General features: G+C 33.3%; 2 protein-coding genes across 4 annotated transcripts; one reads left to right on the plus strand and one right to left on the minus strand.

Moving 5' to 3' along the window:
• Nucleotides 1-3,350: 3,350 nt before the first annotated feature.
• LOC112008674 (polyadenylate-binding protein-interacting protein 12) lies at nucleotides 3,351-12,495 on the plus strand. Of its 3 annotated transcripts, none has more exons than XM_024041001.2 (11): nucleotides 3,351-3,703; nucleotides 3,757-4,361; nucleotides 4,748-4,858; nucleotides 4,979-5,026; nucleotides 5,118-5,190; nucleotides 5,276-5,388; nucleotides 5,529-5,588; nucleotides 5,705-5,752; nucleotides 5,844-5,912; nucleotides 11,939-12,000; nucleotides 12,106-12,495. In XM_024041001.2, the coding sequence occupies exons 2-11, from the start codon at nucleotides 3,828-3,830 to the stop codon at nucleotides 12,161-12,163; spliced, it is 1,176 nt and encodes a 391-aa protein (XP_023896769.1). In that variant the 5' UTR covers nucleotides 3,351-3,703; nucleotides 3,757-3,827; the 3' UTR covers nucleotides 12,164-12,495. The 3 variants fall into 3 exon arrangements, with proteins under 3 accessions (XP_023896769.1, XP_023896772.1, XP_023896771.1); XM_024041004.2 differs by having other exon boundaries at nucleotides 4,979-5,023; XM_024041003.2 differs by having other exon boundaries at nucleotides 3,778-4,361.
• Nucleotides 12,496-15,422: 2,927 nt separating this feature from the next.
• Nucleotides 15,423-18,044, minus strand: LOC112008679 (uncharacterized). Its single transcript, XM_024041011.2, has 6 exons — nucleotides 17,411-18,044; nucleotides 17,157-17,289; nucleotides 16,794-16,908; nucleotides 16,483-16,516; nucleotides 15,946-16,189; nucleotides 15,423-15,861 (listed from the first exon to the last, which is right to left on the minus strand). Exons 1-6 carry the CDS (start codon nucleotides 17,615-17,617, stop codon nucleotides 15,788-15,790), a joined length of 807 nt encoding a protein of 268 aa, XP_023896779.1. The 5' UTR covers nucleotides 17,618-18,044; the 3' UTR covers nucleotides 15,423-15,787.
• Nucleotides 18,045-18,412: the final 368 nt, after the last annotated feature.

Consider the following 18,412-nt stretch of genomic DNA (forward strand, 5'->3'; position numbering starts at 1 on the left):
GTTGACATTAACCACCGTGCGTCTAATACACGCGCACACGTGTTAACACATTGTTACATTTAACAACAATTAATGTATTGAATTGTCAACCAATGTAACATACATGCGTGCATGCATGTCATTCAATACCATATGATGGTAACAAATTAAATTGTGAACCATGTAAAGAATTTTCTTGAACTTTTATCTCTATTTTCTCATTTAGATTAAATCCAAAACAATCTCCCAATTTCTCTAGTACAGTAAGTATGATTATCCAATAATCTCTTAGATTTTGAAATTATGATCCTGAATATAGGGATGGAGGGATAATAAAAAGTGGTAAAAGGTGATATTGAATATAGGGATAGAAAGATAACAAAAAGTGATAAAAGGTGACATTGAATATAGGAATGGAAGGATAATAAAAAGTGATAAAGCTTGGGACATAGGTTTAGTGCTTAGTGTTACTGGACTTGTTAAAATGGTAATACTTGTTAACTTTTGACTACAAATTATCATCTTAATGGATCTAGTACACTGGACCCAATACAAATCTGTAAAAAGTTACCTCATTTGTTTTCTAATATTATAAATATAATTTTGTTGTCTTAAATTAAAATCTCGAAATAACTGTGAAAAAATTTTCCATAATGAATTTCTTAATCATCTTCTTAATAATTCGTAATTAGCCTTATTGCATGCACTATGTTGTTGATAGTTCCTTCTTCCTATTAGTATTATTATTATTATAATCTCCACTACCGTATGAATGTAAAAGAGTTTCAAAAATCGAAGTAGTTGCAGTTTAACAGATTTCTTCATTTGTTCTTCTTCGTTTTCCCTAATTTGACTCTTTTACTCCTTATTTTTTATTTTATTTTGTCTTTCATCCATTTGTCAAAAATACTTTTTTGTCCTTAATTTATTTGTTTGAGAAAATTAACTTGAATTATGGCAAAGCTTCTATCTGAGTGTTTCAATGCACTAGACAATGTTAGATAGAAGAAGGATGAAGACTTGCTGCAAACAATGTCGTTTTGTATAACAAAACAACAAATGAATTAGAGACAATGTCATTGCACTAATGCCATAAAGCGACGCACATGTTCATAAAGTACATAGTGTCGATTAGTTAGGTAGTTTTATTTTCTCTCATTTTTAGTTTTTATTTATTTATTTATTTTTGTATATATATCCCATAACAACCTTTGATTTAATTTATGGTTCCCATTTTTACTTGTTCAAAAAAAAAAAAAAAATAAAGTTATATTTAGAAAATATATATTTTTTTTTTTTTTTTTTTCAATAATAACAATGGGGGAGAAAGCTTAGAGAGGGAATTATACCATAAATGTCTTCGTTAGAAATACAATGAGATGCCAGTTGAGATACAACAAGTATTACAACATTGATTGTACTTTTGAAAATAACAAAAAAGTGGAAATCAAAACTCCTAATCCAAATACATATAGAAGAATATATAAATAGATATAAATAAATTAAATACATATGGCAAGCTTCTTGTTCCCTGATATTAAACAATCTTCTTTAAGCACAGGGAGGAATTAACTTAGAGCATATTTAGTAAGAAGCAATGGATTCTAAAAATGTGGATCTTCTAATAAAATGACCTATCCCAAATAAAAATAAATTTAGGACAATAATCATGCTTTCAATGTGCGTGACGTTGTAATACTTGCCATGGTGATTTCTTTTAGATTCTATTGTGATTTCAATAAATTTAGGATAATCATAATATTATTGTGCATGATGTTGTAGCACTTACCATAGCAAATTACCTTTAGTAATGGTCAATGTGCATGGTGTTGTAATCCTTGCTATTGCAATTTCCTTTAGATTCTATAATGATTTCAATTAGTTAAGGTCCGTAATCATATATGTGCACGATGTTGTACTACTCACTGTAGCAAAATAGTTTTCACCATGATTCTTCTGTAAAAAAAACAGAGGTTTTGACCATGGTTTAGATTGCTTTATCGAAAAATATTGTTTTATGAAAAAAATTAACGGATGTTTTGAAGACAATAATTTATAAAATATTTTTTAAAATTTTTCATGGAACTTTTTTTCTTTTCTTGGGGGATTTTTGTACTTTATTTCACCTTTGAGAGTGTTTCCTCATGATAACATGCAAGTAAAGGTAATAAATGTCATAAAAAATTGTAAAGGTAAAAATAGCATAAAAAATTTAAAGCACTAGTCTATCAGAGCAATTTGGCATAACAAATAAATTTACTTTTTTTTTTTTGGTTAAGAAGAAAAATAAAATTGCTTAAATCAATTACATTTCGATACTCAAGAAAAAGTAGTGCCTCATTTCCAACTATTGAATTATTTGGAAAGCATTTTAATTGACTCTACAAAAGCATTTTTTTACTTAAAAAAAGAAGAAGAAAACTTTAATAAAATAACTATCATTTATTAAGTGGGGTCAAAGAAATAGGGTAATTTTTTTTTTTTAGAGAAGTTCATCGATCTCTTATTCAACTATTAAAAACTTTACCAATTGAACTAACTGGAACTTATAAATAAAGTAAAACTTAAATATAATGTAAAACTTTTTTTTGGAAAAAATATAAGATAAAACTTAGATACCTCAAAAACCTTGTGATTGAGATGACATCTCATAGTGTTATCAATAAAAAAATCTTAAAAAAAAAAAAAAACTTCAATAAAATGACTACCATTCAATGGGGACAATAAAATAGGATAAAACTTAGATAATTCAAAAATCTTGTAATCAAGATGACATCTCATAGTGTTTTCAATAAAAACATCTAATGATGTGTTCTAGTTAGTTTAATTGGTAAAATTTTTAATGGTTGAATAGAAGATCTGATGTTCAATTTCCTTTTATATTAAAAATTGATTATTGTCTTAATTTGATGATAAACCGCAAAATCATATGAGCAACAATGGTTATAAAAAAATATATCTAATGTTTAAATTTCTCTGTTCCATTGTTATAACCATTAACTTACTATTTTTTAATTTTTTTTTGCGGAGAAACAACCACTGACTTACTAAAAAAACGAAAAAAATAGATAAAACTTTGATATAATGACAAGAGTACAGTAATTGTTTTTACCTAATATTTGACTAATGGAATATACCTCTTGGTCCATTATTCTTCAAAAATAACCAGTAAGCACCAAATATCTGAGTTATGTTACCAATACAAGCGTGTGGCTCATTTATGTTGCATGATGCACTGTGTCATGCATGACATGAAACATGCTTTGTGTTAATTGGGGCATCTGAGTAAATACAAAATAAAAATTGGATTTTTATTTTATTTATTTTTATATTATGGGTCTTCCTCCCATATATGCATCATCAATTTTTGGGACATTGTGAAAGAAAGAAAGTCCAAAAAGGCAGTGCAGCTCAAACGGACGATCCGAAGAATAATAATAAAACACCCATTTCATCTCTCTCTGTAGAAACATCCTCAGTAAAACAAAGATTTATATGTATATATAATATATATAAAGAAGAAAAAGAAAAGGAGAAAAGTTGTGCTCTGTTTCATTTCAGCCACTTTCTTATCAATCTCCAGAGACAATATCATTTTTTTGTTGTTTATTTTACTTTATTATTATTATTATTATTTTGGTTTCTGGGTTTCTAATCTTTTTGTGCTAAACGATCCTGAGGTGGGTTTGGTCTTATTTCAATGGAAATGCTTTAGATAAGCCAGGTATGTGTATTTTTTTTTTTTTTTTTTTTTTTTGGGTTATGTCCTCTGATCAGTTATATACATAATTATTACAGAGAAATCTGAAAAAGATAAAAAGAACAGATTTTGATACAAAGTGTGGGGGATGATCATGGCGGTTGCTGAGAATGCTAGTCAAAATTTTGAGAATACTACTACTGTAGTATCATCGGAGGGCTCAAATGCAGAGAATGATCTTGAAAATTCAAAACCCAGGAATGATTTTGTGGAGAACAAGAGTGATCAGAAGGAAAAACCAGCGGCAACGAATTTTTCTGTGGACACAGGGAATTACAAGGCTCAGATGGGTCAGATGGCAAATGGGTTTGACTCCAATGGGGTCAAGAGCCAGCAGATGGGGTTGGTAAAGTCTACTGGTGTTGGTTCTGATGGTGGGTATGAGATGGCTAATGGGTTGGTGGTGGGAAATGGAGAGGATGAGAGCGAGAATTATAAGAGGGAGATGAGTGATATGAGGGATTTGGAGGAATTGTTGTCCAAGTTGAATCCTATGGCTGAGGAATTTGTGCCTCCTTCTCTTGCTAACAATCATGGATACTTTGGTGCTGGTGGGTTTGGATATGCTAACAATTTTGTACTCACTAATTTTGGCAATGCCAACGGACTCATGAGTAGAAGGGTATGTATTTTTGTTTTTACTGTCTTTTTTAGAGGCTGTTTGGTTGCTGAGAAAATGGATGATAAGTAGTGATAATAACGTTTTGACTATTATTTTACCACAAGTATGTGTCTTTTATTTTCATACGTTTTGGTTTCTGAAATATGAAAAAACTCAATTATGTGGCTGTGGAATTTTGAGGGTGTTTTGTTGTGTTAGTGTAACACATAGAGCTGTAAAAAATTTAATATATTTTTGTTCTTTTAGACATTTTCTCAGGAACCAAGTAGGATACAAGTTTGTTTGCAGTGTGTGTCATGGTTCTTGGTTAATTCTTTTATCATCATACTTTGGTTATGTAGCACTTTGTTTTTAGCTGATGGTTTTGCTTCATTGATTTATTGTAGAGGAAGAATGGCTATATTCAGGGGAAGCGAAGGATGAATGGTAGAATGACTCCGGCACAGAGAGAGGCAATGATTAGGAGAACTGTTTATGTTTCTGACATTGATCAACAGGTAGGGAGTTATATACTTATAACTGGCTTTTGTATTGTCTAAAATATGGCCTTATGTTCATTTGTATCTATGTTTTGCTTTGTTCATCTTTGAAATATGATTATCTTGTTTTTCATATAGGTTACTGAAGAACAGCTTGCAGCTCTCTTTCTTGGTTGCGGCCAGGTAGTAAGTGTTTCATTTTGATCACATGTATCATTTTTTGATTATATAATGATGGATTATGGTTATGATTGTCTTCTATCTTTCTTGGCCAAAGGTTGTTGATTGTCGTGTTTGTGGTGATCCTAACTCCATTCTTCGTTTTGCCTTTATCGAGTTTACTGATGAAGGTATTATTGTTATAACATTCTGTACTTCATATACATTCATGGATATATGTCTTGTTATATCAGATTAACTGTAATGTGTTTGCAGAGGGTGCAAGGGCTGCATTGAGTCTGTCAGGTACTGTGCTAGGATACTACCCAGTAAGAGTTCTGCCTTCTAAAACAGCAATTTCACCAGTCAACCCGACATTTTTGCCAAGGGTGAGACTACATATAATGTTGGTTGTAGTGCCTCTCTTCAGATGATGAATTATTCTTAGTTTTAGAAACCGACCATTTCTAGTTCTAATTATATATTTCTTTTCTGTTTTGTGGCTTCCTGGTGTTATTATGATTGTTAGTCTGAGGATGAACGGGAGATGTGCTCAAGAACTATTTATTGTACAAATATTGACAAGAAGGTAGTTTTGGAAATATCTATTGTAATTCTGATGTAATTAAGGGCCATTATGCACCTGTTTCTTGGCCTCAAATAACTGCCTCATATGTTTCTTATTTCTTTCTTCGTTTGATGCAGGTCACCCAAGCAGATGTTAAACTCTTCTTTGAGTCACTTTGTGGAGAGGTTTGTAGAGTTCCTTGTGTTATGAACCTCAAAACTGTTTTTTGTTCTTGAACTCTTATCTATGTCTTATTGGACATTTTTCCTTGCATAGGTTCAACGCTTAAGGCTCCTGGGAGACTATCATCATTCAACTCGTATTGCTTTTGTTGAGTTCACAGTGGTAATTGCCTCTAAGCTCTTGATCTTTGTATGCCAAATATTTAGCACTTGTGTGCATTCTAACTGTTTGAGAGCAAATAGACATGATACTCTCATATTTTTTGAAGTTATATTAGCAGTCCTAGCTTGACATTTTGCAGCATTTCTGATCCAAAGTTTATCCATGAACTTTTTGGTTTTTTTTTTTTTTTTTTTTTTTGGAAAAAAGTCCTTTAGTAACTTGAACTCACATCTCTTTGTTAGAGTGCTTTTTATTTATTACATGTTTGGAGAACCCTTAAATACATTGTGAATATTCATTCAGCATGCACAACTTTCTAGTACTGCAAAAGGAGCATGCACAACTTTCTTCACAAGGGAAATTAGTATGTATTGTGAAGAAAAATATAGAAAAGTCTTGGGTGTATCCATTTGTCTGTGCAAAAAGCAACAGCCATGCTACTGTGGAATGTGAATCTTCAAAATGTTTAGGCTGAAATGCATTGTTGGTCTTTAAAGTTTAAAAAATGAGTGCTATTGGTCTGTCTACTTTGTTAGATTTCTTATTTCTATGTCTAATGGAGCAATGAGGTGGTATTTTTTTGATGACATGACAACTAATTTTTTTATTAAAAAATTAAACATGCACACTTTTAGACTTGATCTGATTCTCTTACCCCAGCCAACAAGTTACTCAATCTGTTTTGTCATTAAAAAATGCCACCTCATTTCTCCGTTAGACACAAACAAGAAAACTAATGGAAATAGACAAAGGGCCAATAGCATCGTTTTGAAACTTTAGGGACTATTAAGTGTTCAACAGGTAAACTTTAGGGACCAACCATGTATTTTGGTCTAATTTTTATTTGAAGCCTACGAGACATAAAAATGTGTAACACTTAGCGGCAAGGGAAAGGAGTTTCTAATTTTTCGATGGTTCCAAATAGGCTTTTATGATACTGAATTTAAAAAAGAGCTTGTTAAATGAGGCCATATGTGGATGGCCTATGGAAATGTTGTTTGGTCATATAGATATCCAATTTTATAGGTTTTTAGATGGTTAGAAATATTTACATACTAAATATGTTGTCCCTACAGTTTGAAACCGTGCATTCCCCCTGTTCCCCACACATTTGGTGCTTGGGGAGGTACCAATTTGCCCAAATGGTGTGGTACAATTTTATAGTTTTTTTAATGTTATATAGAATTATAGATGCACAATTTTGTTTCAATATTCTTAAAAGTTGGGGCTGGGGATATTCCAGTAGTTCACACAAAATTGTAGATGACCTGACAATAGGCATCTGTTATGCATTGTAAGAATCCTATTCAAATTTTTTGTACCTGATTTATGGGATTATAATAATTTTTTTTCATATGTGCTCCCATTTTTAGAATGTAATTTAGAATGTAACAAGCAAAAGAATGGACCACAAAAGAAACTGGGATTTAGAGATACCTCAACTGAATCATCTAGATTTTGTCAGTATTTATATAGTACTGTGGGGAGAGGAAGATAGTAAGGAAGACAGAGAGGCTGCCATTAGAAGGAAGATAGGCTGGCGCGAATTAAATGTGAAACCGTAGAACAAAAAGTGTGGAAGGGGAAAGAACTAAAATGTGGGGAGAGGAAATTGAAACCGTGCAACAAAAGGAAAGGAAAACAAAAAGTTGAAACCATGAAAACAAATGGTTTTAAAAGGGTTTAGTTGAAAAGGCTTTGGGTTTGGTCATATAGATATACAATTTTATAGGTTTTTAGATGGTTGGAAATATTTACATACTAAATATGTTGTCCCTACAGTTTGAAACCCTGCACTCGCCCTGTTCCCCACACATTTGGTGCTTGGGAAGGTACCAACTTGCCCAAATGGTGTGGTACAATTTTATAGTTTTTTTAATGTTATATAGAATTATAGATGCACGATTTTGTTTCAATATTCTTAAAAGTTTGGACTGGGGATATTCCAGTAGTTCAAACAAAATTGTAGATGACCTGACAATAGGCATCTGTTATGCATTGTAAGAATCCTATTCAAACTTTTTATACCTGATTTATGGGATTATAATCATTTTTTTTCATATGTGCTCCCATCTTTAGAATGTAACAAGCAAAAGAATGGACCACAAAAGAAACTGAGATTTACCTCAACTGAATCATCATGCTTTTGTCAGTATTTATATGGTACTGTGAGGAGAGGAAGATAGGAAGGAAGGAAGACAGAGAGGCTGCCATTAGAAGGAAGATAGGCTGGCATGAATTAAATGTGAAACTGTAGAACAAAAAGTGGGGAAGGGGAAAGAACTAAAATGTGGGGAGAGGAAATTGAAACTGTGCAACAAAAGGAAAGGAAAACAAAAAGTTGAAACCGTGAAAGCAAATGGTTTTAAAAGGGTTTCGGTTGAAAAGGCTTTGGGTTTGGGCTTTATGGTGGAATTAAATTTATAAGAAGTGGGCTTTATGGTGGAGATAGGGCTGGAAAATATTTTATATTTATTAGTATTTTAAAATTGATAAAAACTATTTTAAAATTGTAGGACAAATTTAGAGTGGATGATGAAAATGACATGGCTACTGATGTGGCTCAACATGAGCGTAGCAATATTAAATGCTATGTTTCAGCTTTTAGTAATATATAGATTAACACCACAAAGCGCATCTTATTAAGTTGTGGATGGAAGGATTCTTACACTACAAGTGTTGTTGCTGAGCTATTAGGCATGGAGAATGGGAGTTTTTTGGATTCGAACCATAAGATTATGAAATCAGCATGGTTATTGTTATTAGTGATTCGACATTGGAAAATACTGAAGTCAAGAAAATATGTTTTAACTATTTTGGACTAGAAGAATGCATGCTTTTCACTTGTAGTTGCTGTCTGCACTAATAAGAGATGCAGCTAACGGGAAGTCATTGGAGAAAATGGCCTTTTCCCATGCTAAAATGGCAAATTGAGTGGCAATTGGACCTATTAAAAAAAATAAAAAAATCTGGAGATGGTGGGTGGGATAGAGAAGGTAGAGGATTGATTCTCTCTCATGGTTTCAAATCTTGACTTTTTTAATTGGTAGTGTTGCACTTAATAGATGATTTATAAGTTTGTTTGTTTGTTTTTTTTTTTGAGCAATGCTGTAGTAACAAGAAAATGAGATGAGTCATCAATAGATGGGATGGTACCAAACAGTTCTTGACCTTTAATCACAGTAATATCGTTTTTTCCCCAATAAGTCATTGGTAATCTTATGTTGTTTCAATCATCACAGCCTTAACATAATGTATTTTTGGCCCTAGACATTATTTGGGTAGTTCTGCATTTATTACACTTGTTCTGAGGTTAGGCACTAAAGCAACCGCGTTGCATATCCTTGCTGCTCCTAGACCTCACTTAATTGTTTGCCTTGACTCCATCATCACATTTTTTGGATAACTCCCTGCTTGTTGGTGTCACGGGAAATCATTGCTAGGATCTTATGGACTGTTAACTGTAGGAAGTAACTTTAGGTGGAATTTGAACAACTTTGGATAAATGAGAGGAATGGAGATCCAGTGATTTGCCATAGGAAAGGGGATTTGAAATTGACTTCTGTTCCCCTTTAGAATGTGGTACAGTGAATCTCTTGAATGTAAATGGCATTAGTAGAAGCTTGTTGTAGGATGTGGCTTATCAGTGGCAGATTTTCAGTCCTAGAGGTAATGAAAGGCCTGTGGAGCTGCTAATGTGGAATTGATAAAGCTATTGCTTATGGCATAGTATGTTGGCCTGTGGAGTTGCCAATCCCTTGAGCCATAGACTAGAAGCCATTGCTTTTCAGAGTCATTGCAGTTTGCATCTGTAAATTTCCATACCAAGGGCACTGAAAAGGCTCTTTCCTTCTCGGCAAGTCCGAAGAGCAAGCAGACCTATCCCTTTTAAAGTTTCTTCAGCATACACGTGGCAGAGTGAGCATTTTCTTCACCAATGGAAGACTTTGAATTCATCCTATTGTCTGGTAGCTGAGTTGTGGGAACTTACCGTCAGTAAGCACCATGCTCAACAAATGCATCCTGGTCCTTGCTTCCCAGCTGAGGAGCATCAGGATTTAGTTAATTGTAGCTGGATGTCTTGGGGTCTTAGCAGCTGTAGGGACATCTAGCTCTTTGGTATCTACTTTGTGTAAAAGTAGGAGTTTTGGGCAAAAATAGGAGTTTGGCACTTGGACCTCTTAAAAAGTATACAAATTGTAGTGAGAAATCATGTGATAATAGTTGGGCTAATTAGAGGATGTAAACAGAGATAACAGGGCTGTGCCTACTTCTTTGCATGTACTTTGAGCAAAAGTGCTGTATTTACTGCAATCACTTATCTTATGTTTTACTTATTTTTCTATGGTTGGTGTCACCATTAACGTCCTAAAACATTCATTTGTCAAGTCACTTAGTTCATCATTGTCAGCTTTGCAATGTGTTTTTTGATTGCCTAGCAATGTGTTGTAACTAACTGGCTTTATTGTTTTCTAAAACATCTTTCCCAATAGATATATTACTTGGGAACAAGTGAGGGAGAAAAAAATTTGTGGATGCTCTTTTCTTGTTTGCCTAGCTGATTCCATCTTAATATATATATATATATATATATTCATTATTATTTAATTTTATTTTAAAAAAAAAAACTTTACACCTTTCATGGGATGGAACTCTGAAAAGCTTGAAAGAAGAAAAAGGTTTGTGTCAGTATACAATCTGTGGATGCTTTGTGCTTTATTCACCCCCCAATTTCATGGCAAAACTTGCTTTTATTCCTCCCTGCTTATTAAAAAGAGATGAATAGAGTTACTCTTTGCTCTCATAGGGAAAACTTTTTGATTGTCCTGTTGAATATATCCTGCATATGGGTTTTCTTGGTTTAAATTGTTGCCCAGTCCTAGACATTGGGTTTATAGCATCTCTCCATGGGTTTGACTTGGATCAGCATGGCTATGAGTTAATTTCTGAATGGATATATATAATTGCAGACAATGTTTTATTTTTCTTTAGTTTTTGAAATTTTTTTCTAATTGACTATGTTATTAAAGTTTGTATCCACTGCCTTTGTGTGGTTTATGTTAGGTGGTTGGTAGGCAACTTTACCCTCAATAATTAAAATCTTTTTTGTTTTTAATTTTTTAATTTTTTTTAATGTTTTAACTAAACTGAAAGATGATATTAGATTACTGATTCCTTTAAAATTACCCATGGTTTCTATTGTCACAAGTGGCCTCTTGTAACTATTCCCTACATGTTTTTTCTTGAGACATTATTAAATATAGCATAGCCAACAGCTTTAGCTCATATGGTATTTCCTCCTCCCTCAATAATGGAGTTTAAGGTCAAGAGTTCTAGATCCATTAGATGTGTGCCATTTACCAATAAATATTTATTTATATAGCGTTGCCATCTTTAACTTGGCTTATAAGTGATCCAAATTAGAATCTGATAGATACATTCTCAAGTGTATGGTCTCCCCCTCCCCCCACACCTCCCTCTCCTTCAATGCCCTTAATTGTTATGTTGCTACCAACACAATATTTGCTTGATTCCCCTTTCCACATTACCATGCCTTGAGACTTGAAAGTCTATCTTCTGTCTTCTACATTCATGATTAAAATAATTGTGGCTTTTCCAAAAGGATGTTGTTTTATGGATTGTGAGTAATCTCAAGAGTTATAGACCATATACATCGCCTTCATTGTGCTGCGAGCCAGTTTCTGGCCTCTTTATTTCCATTTAACCTTTGCCTGGCCCCATGCTTTTGTTTTCCTAGTGAAATAAGTTGATATGCAAATGGTGAACATGCCTTTGGCTGTGGAACCTCAAAAGATTTTTACATTTTGTCTTTTAAATGTTGAAATTTTGCTTCTAAGAATTGAACTTGTAGATTGTATTAGTGATTGATATTGGATGTTTTTGCAGTTTTGCTACAACTCAGTGTGCCAGAAGTCTTCTCTTGTCTTACTTTTGGCCTGATTTTCTTATGGATCATTCCTATGCATAAGAGTAATCGTTCTTTTTGTGTTTTTTAACTCTTGCAGGCTGAAAGTGCAATTGCAGCTCTTAACTGTAGTGGTGTGGTTTTGGGATCGTTGCCAATAAGGTTGGTTTGGCAGATTGCTTTTTTTAATAACTGACTTTATGTTTTTCTCATTTCAGCTTCTTCTTCCGAAGTTTCTGAAATTATTCTTGTGTCATGTGTATGCAGGGTAAGCCCGTCAAAGACACCTGTGCGGCCTCGTGTTCCTCGCCCCCAGCTGCACTGAATCATCTTTCCATGTTTCCGGACTCATTTACCGCTGATAGTTTATATCTACATATATACATAGTTACAGAATTACTTTTAAGGGACTTGTGGAGTTTATATCTATCCTTTTGTTCTTTGCATCGCAATCGGGTATCTTTGTTACCTAGAGGGGTTATGGGTTATTTGTCTAGCTTGTAGAGTTGGATGGGATTTTGAGGCTCTTGATGGCTTAACTTTATGTTGCACAAGGTGATGAATTCTGTAAGCATGTTCCCAGAAAAACTAATGTTGGTCGGATGTTCTAACTGGAAATTCTTAGTAGAAACTATTTACATCCTGTTCTTCACGATCTTTCATTGTGTTCTTTTGGTGGTGTGAAAGTTTACTTAGGTCCCTGCCTTGCTCTATTCTTCCTTAATACTTGCTGGCTGGCCCTACGTTGTCTTCTACAAAAACATCCAGTCGATTGGTTTGAATGTATTTATACGACTGTGAACTTAGGCCACTAGCATTGTCACTGTCCAAACCTCTATTCCCACCATCATCACCAGTACTGCAGCTCCAACACCCCTTCCCACTAGTAGCACCATGAACACCTTTTTTAGCCATCCCACTGAATCACCATCACACTGTGCCACTGCTACCTTATTCAACATCACCACTTATCCTTGCTCCCAATAGCACCGACTTCCTGAAAATCTTTTGTTAGGAAAGCTTTTACCAAACTATTGTGCAGTGTATCCAAACTATGCACGTCCAAATTCTAATCCAATTGCTAATTGCTAAGAGGGTCTATGTTTATTATCTTTCAAACTTCCTTTGTTTGTAGTCTTTGCACAATACATTATTGATCTTAGTTATTTCTACATGCTGAAGTCAAATTTGTTTTGATCAGTCAGCATGGTTTTCAATTCAAGGAACTATAACAGATTACTAGACTGATTAATTTTGTCCCTCTGGCTTGACATGTAAAGAGTGTTAGTCAGAATGGGCATAATCATATTTGCTTGAAGTCAATTCAATGTATGCTTGGTTTGTTCTTTCAAGTAAGAGAGTGGATTTGGCAGTCTATACAGGGCAAACGTGGAGGTGATTTTTAAGAATCATCTAGATGCCAAAATTTCCTTTTGGTATTTGGATTGAGAGAAAATATAGGTATTGAAAAAAAGGAAAGAAAGAAGAGAGAATGACAGAAAATTATATAGTTTATATTTTTGGTCATTTGGGTATTATATAATTTATATGTAGAGAAACTAAGAAAAAATAAAGGGGAAAAAGGATCTCACCTTTTTGGGAGAGGGCATTTTGGTATTTGAGATTTGCGAAGGGAATTTTTTCTTTTCATCTTTCTTTTCTTTTCTTTTTCCTTTTTTCATTTATTGGCCAGACAAAGGGAAAACAAGAGATATTTAAAAATTTTCTATTCTTTTTCCTACGTTAGTGGCGAACCAAATACTTTGGTTATTAACTTATTATTACTAAACTCATAATAGTTTTATTTGCACCCCACTTTGTGAGAGAAAGAGAGAGAGCAGTCGTATGGGAATAGTAATTTCTTTTGTATTTTATTGGTGGTGTATTTTATTGTTTTTAGACTAAAATATGTTTTTTCACTTCTAAAGTTTGAGATTATTTTATTGGTGGTGTCTTTTAAAACAGTATTTTCGTTTATATCCATAACTAGCTAAATTAGCCATTAAAAGTTTTGCAAAAAAAAAGACCATTAAGAGAGAGAGAGAGATATGATGTTATTTTTTTGGCATTTTAACTACCATATCAATTATGAATTGGATGGAAGGACTAAAAAAATTTGAGATTAGAATCAAATTTGGTAAGACTAAGAAGGGATCAAAATGAAAACAACTCTAAACTTAAAAGTGTAATTTAGTCTTGCCTTTAACTTTAAATTTGACGCAAGATTATTGATCTCAAATACACTAAATTTAGTTACATAAATTTATTAGAATTTTTTTCATAACAGTTAATATGAGATATTGTGATTGGTATATAAGTGATGTTTTTTATCTATTTTTTATATACGGTATATAAGTGATGTTGCTTCAATTACAACTTGTCAGTTTAATAAATGAAAATTTTTGTCTCCAACTTTTAAATATCTATGTAACTCCTTAGTGAAGCATGTGATTGTTTTCATCTTATATTATTCTTCTGGCATGAAGTAGTTGACTAAGTGGGAGGAATAATTTTTTCTGAAAATATAGCTGGTCAACTGCAAAGTTTTAGGAGTTATAGTAAACAAAAACATGATTTGTAAATGATTAATCATAAGTTTTAGTAGTTAATCAAAAGTCAGCTGGGCAAGTTCCTTGACAAAGCACCTATGATTTTCCTCTGGCTACTATTATTCAGCAAAAGTTAAGTTTTTACCACCCAAGTTAAGGTCGATTCCATTCATGCACTCTTTTGATTCTTGAATATTATTGTCTGACTGTTGCAACTAGAATTACTAGTTTCTAAGTAGGTTTAGAATCTAAAAAATACTATTGATTTGCTTATTTGATGAAAGCAGGTAAAAGTACAGTTGTACTTCAAAAAAACAGTGAGGCTAAGCTCAAGAAAAAGCTAATATGGGGAGAACATTTATAGAAATCTATTTTTCCTAGACAAGCTATATATATCTATGAAAAAAGATTGGCCTTTTAAGAAGAGCTTTCTTGTGTTACCTCAATGGGGGTTGATGTTCCTTTTTATTATTTTGACAATTATGAGGAAACTATAGATGCTTTCAAAGACTACATATTACACCAAGATTCCCAATATTGTCAGCTAGCTACAACTTACGGGAAAAGTTTGGAATCATTTTCCATAGAGATTGATTCTTCTCTCGTGAGCATCTGGAAGCATGTGGCATCAAGATTGCTTTACCACATTTTTATATGCCCCCAAAGATTTTCAGCAGGCTTTCACCCAAATTTAATGGATCACAAACACAAAGTGAAACCCCTTGGATTGAGATACACATACCAATCTCAAAAGGAAATTTCCAAAAAGTTGGATGATGCAGAATATGAGGTCAAAGGAAAGTGACCGTAAGGACACTTTGGCACATGGAGAGCTCTAACAAACAAGAGGTACAAAGACACCCTTTGTTGGCCTTCAACCAACTTCTTAACGTACAATTATAATCATAAGCAACTGTTAAAATATAAAAAAAGCAAATACTGAAGCTAATCTGAGCATGCCATTAAAGTGACAGCTTATTACTATATAAAAGCAGTCTCCTGAACCAATATAAAATGACAGATAAAAAAATGGTGTATCAAAATCAATTCATAGATGGATAACTATAGTAGTAAATTGCAAGTCAAGAAGAAAAAGAAAGCTAAAGGCTTTGGTATTGAAAATATCTGTTTAATAAAAAAATGAGAGGATAATGAACGATTGGATATGCCTAGTTTGATTAGTGGAGCAGTCTTTAAGGTCCCAATCACCTGTCCAATGAATGAACTACCTAGTGTCTCCCTATGCTTAGTTACTTCTTCTTAGGCATGTTGATGTTGGAATTGAAAAATGAAATCCAGTTCCTTTCTTTTGTCTGGTATCTGTGACTCTTTGTAATCCTTTCTGCTGTTTCTATTGACCTTTCTACTCTTTTCATGTATGGAAATATTTGCCATAAAATTTATGCTGATGAATTCTGTTCAGAGGCACTTCCTGGCACTCCAGCTGCAGCAATTGTTGCTGTGCCTGAATTTTCTGCATTCATATATAAGAGTGGTTTACAAGATGTACTTGTTTTTTTATACAATGATACATTGAAGCATTGGTTAGAGACTAAACCAGTGGTAGAGGTTGATGATGGGGAAACCGAAGTAGTAAATTGTAGGCCCCCAATTGCACGGCGTTGCTGAGGCAAGTAAGGATGTTGTATGATCCTCTTGGGGCTGTGCTGCAGTGGAGTACTAGTACTGTGTCCATGTTGAGCTTGGAATGGATAATAATTATAGACTCCAGGAGACCCAGATCCTACATAGGCGTAATAAGATGGTAACTGTTGTTGGCCACCATATACATTGTAATAGTTCTGCACAAACACAAGTAAATTCAAAATTAAAGTCGTTAAAGTGCATTGCAATGATTCTGTCTTTACATCAAAAATTGATATGATAACTTAGCTAGTCGTTTTGTGTATAAGAACTAAGATGCAAACTGTGGCCTGCCCTACACATTGTAATGATTTGCACCCACACACTGATTTTGAATTAAAACTTGCAATGACTATGTCTATACAAGCAAGCACGAACTTATCAGTATTTTCTTTTTGTTGGGGGGGAGGGGGGAGAAGGTGGTGAGAAAAGAAAAGAAGGAAAAACTAACCATTGCTAACATGTCTTGTGGGTAACCGGGATACCTGAATTTTTAAGGGAAAACATTCAGAACTCAGAAGTTGCTAAAAATGAGTATGGTAAATTTTAAAACTTTTTATCAATTTTACTATAAAAAGATTACAAATTAATGCGACAATAAATGTGATTGGTGTCACTTCAACAACATAATAGATAAATATCTAAATTATTGATGGCACATTTGTAAGGCTTATCTAGTAAAATTTGAATTATGTCTAAAATTACTTATCATATATATAGTAAATTAGATTGTAATTTCTTTTCCTAGAATATTCTGTTTACCCGTATGCTGAATATGGAAATGAGTATTGGGGGATGTGTTGATGGAAATATGTGGAGGTCCCTTGAAAAGGAGCTGGTGCCATGGTTCTCAAAGGTGGCCTGAATTTCTCCATTCCTGCAAATTTCATGGGAAATAATAATAACAAATAAATACTATATAGAATATATATATATGTACATAATATAATAATATATATATATATATATATAGGTCAAACTCTTAGATACAAGATTACGAAACTTTCCCTGCAGATTATTGACATTATAAAACATACAGTTATTAACCAACTGGCTATAGATTTAGACCGAGATTAACATCAGAACTTAGAACAAATTGTTGATAAAAACCAGAAAATTGCCAACCTCGTTGAGGAGTGTTTGGATAATTCGCTTGTGCTCCGAAGGCTGCTAGGTTACAATTAGTTCTTCTTCCATCAATTACAGGATAGGGGTTTTGACAAGCTCTCATGGCTGAATCTGGATCCTTAAATGTTACCTAAATAAGAAAAAAATAAAAATAAATAAAATCAGAGATTAAAATCCAAGCATGAAAATTTTAAAATCATGCTATATATATATATATATATATATAAAGGCTATTGAAAAAGTTGGCTTACAAAGCCGTAGCCTTTTGATCTTCCTGAATTTTTGTCAATGATCACAACAGCCTCTAGAATCTCTCCAAACTGCTCAAAATAACGCTTCACACCATCCCTTTGAGTCTCCCATGCCAATCCTCCAACAAAGATCTTGGTGTAGGTTGTGTCACCAAACTGTGAGACATTGTTTGCACCAACCATCTTATTTTGCCTTTGTTGAGACATGAATACCAAGAGATACTAAGGGCTCAGACAACCACTTCTGACACTAAAACAAGTGAGAACTTTGATAAAAACCAAACCCCAGAAGCCAAAACAAAGCCAACAAGGTATAAGAAGACAGAAAGAAAAGAAACCACTTGATGATCACAATTAATTCAAGGAAAACTTTTTCCACAAATATGTGATCTTGATGATGTACACTTGGTGCTTCTTGTTCTTCTTCTCTTTCTAGCTAAAAACTTACTAAGACTTCCATCATCACGTCCTTTTAGATTCCACAAGAAAGATACCCTTAACAAGAAATACTAATCATGCTATTTGGAAAGGCTGGAAAATATAGGAGGTAAAGAAAACAAAATCCAAAAGAAATAAAGGGAAAAACCTCAAAGAAAGAAAAATATAGGATAAAAGTTACGTGTATATTAAGGACTTATTATGTGAACTCCAATATCAAGTAGCTGTAGAAAATGAAAAAGAAAAAAAAAAGAAAAAGAAAAGGAAACAACAAGAAAGAAAGCAAGTGGGCAAAAGACAAAAGGTGCAACTGTGCAAGAAATTTCCAATAAAATTTCAAAGAGCTTTGTTTTCCATAATTATCTTTTGCCATATCATTGCTTTCTATACTTTAAATGGGTCCAGAGATACGTGCCTCGCTGTATTCAACTTTCTCCATCTTCATTCTTTTCCTATCTGTTCCATTACTTAGAGTTTATTATTCATATATTCGTTTTCCATGTTAGTGTAATATAGTTTCTCTTAGTGTAGCACATACATTATTGTGAGTAATAAAGTAATTTA

This window comes from Quercus suber, unplaced genomic scaffold, assembly GCF_002906115.3.
Source record: "Quercus suber isolate HL8 unplaced genomic scaffold, Cork oak 2.0 scaffold_851, whole genome shotgun sequence".
NCBI classification, from domain to species: domain Eukaryota; kingdom Viridiplantae; phylum Streptophyta; class Magnoliopsida; order Fagales; family Fagaceae; genus Quercus; species Quercus suber.

Bases quoted from the DNA above. Each gene is read 5' to 3' on its own strand.
- LOC112008679 (XM_024041011.2), bottom strand. From the start codon at position 17,617: ATGTCTCAACAAAGGCAAAATAAGATGGTTGGTGCAAACAATGTCTCA. The intron at 16,517-16,793 runs GTAAACAGAATA...TTAAAAATTCAG, and splicing joins TTTCCATATTCAGCATACGG to GTATCCCGGTTACCCACAAG. The intron at 16,190-16,482 runs GTTAGTTTTTCC...GTGTTTGTGCAG, and splicing joins CACAAGACATGTTAGCAATG to AACTATTACAATGTATATGG.
- LOC112008674 (XM_024041001.2), top strand. From the start codon at position 3,828: ATGATCATGGCGGTTGCTGAGAATGCTAGTCAAAATTTTGAGAATACT. The intron at 4,859-4,978 runs GTAGGGAGTTAT...TTTTTCATATAG, and splicing joins TTTCTGACATTGATCAACAG to GTTACTGAAGAACAGCTTGC. The intron at 5,389-5,528 runs GTGAGACTACAT...TATGATTGTTAG, and splicing joins ACCCGACATTTTTGCCAAGG to TCTGAGGATGAACGGGAGAT.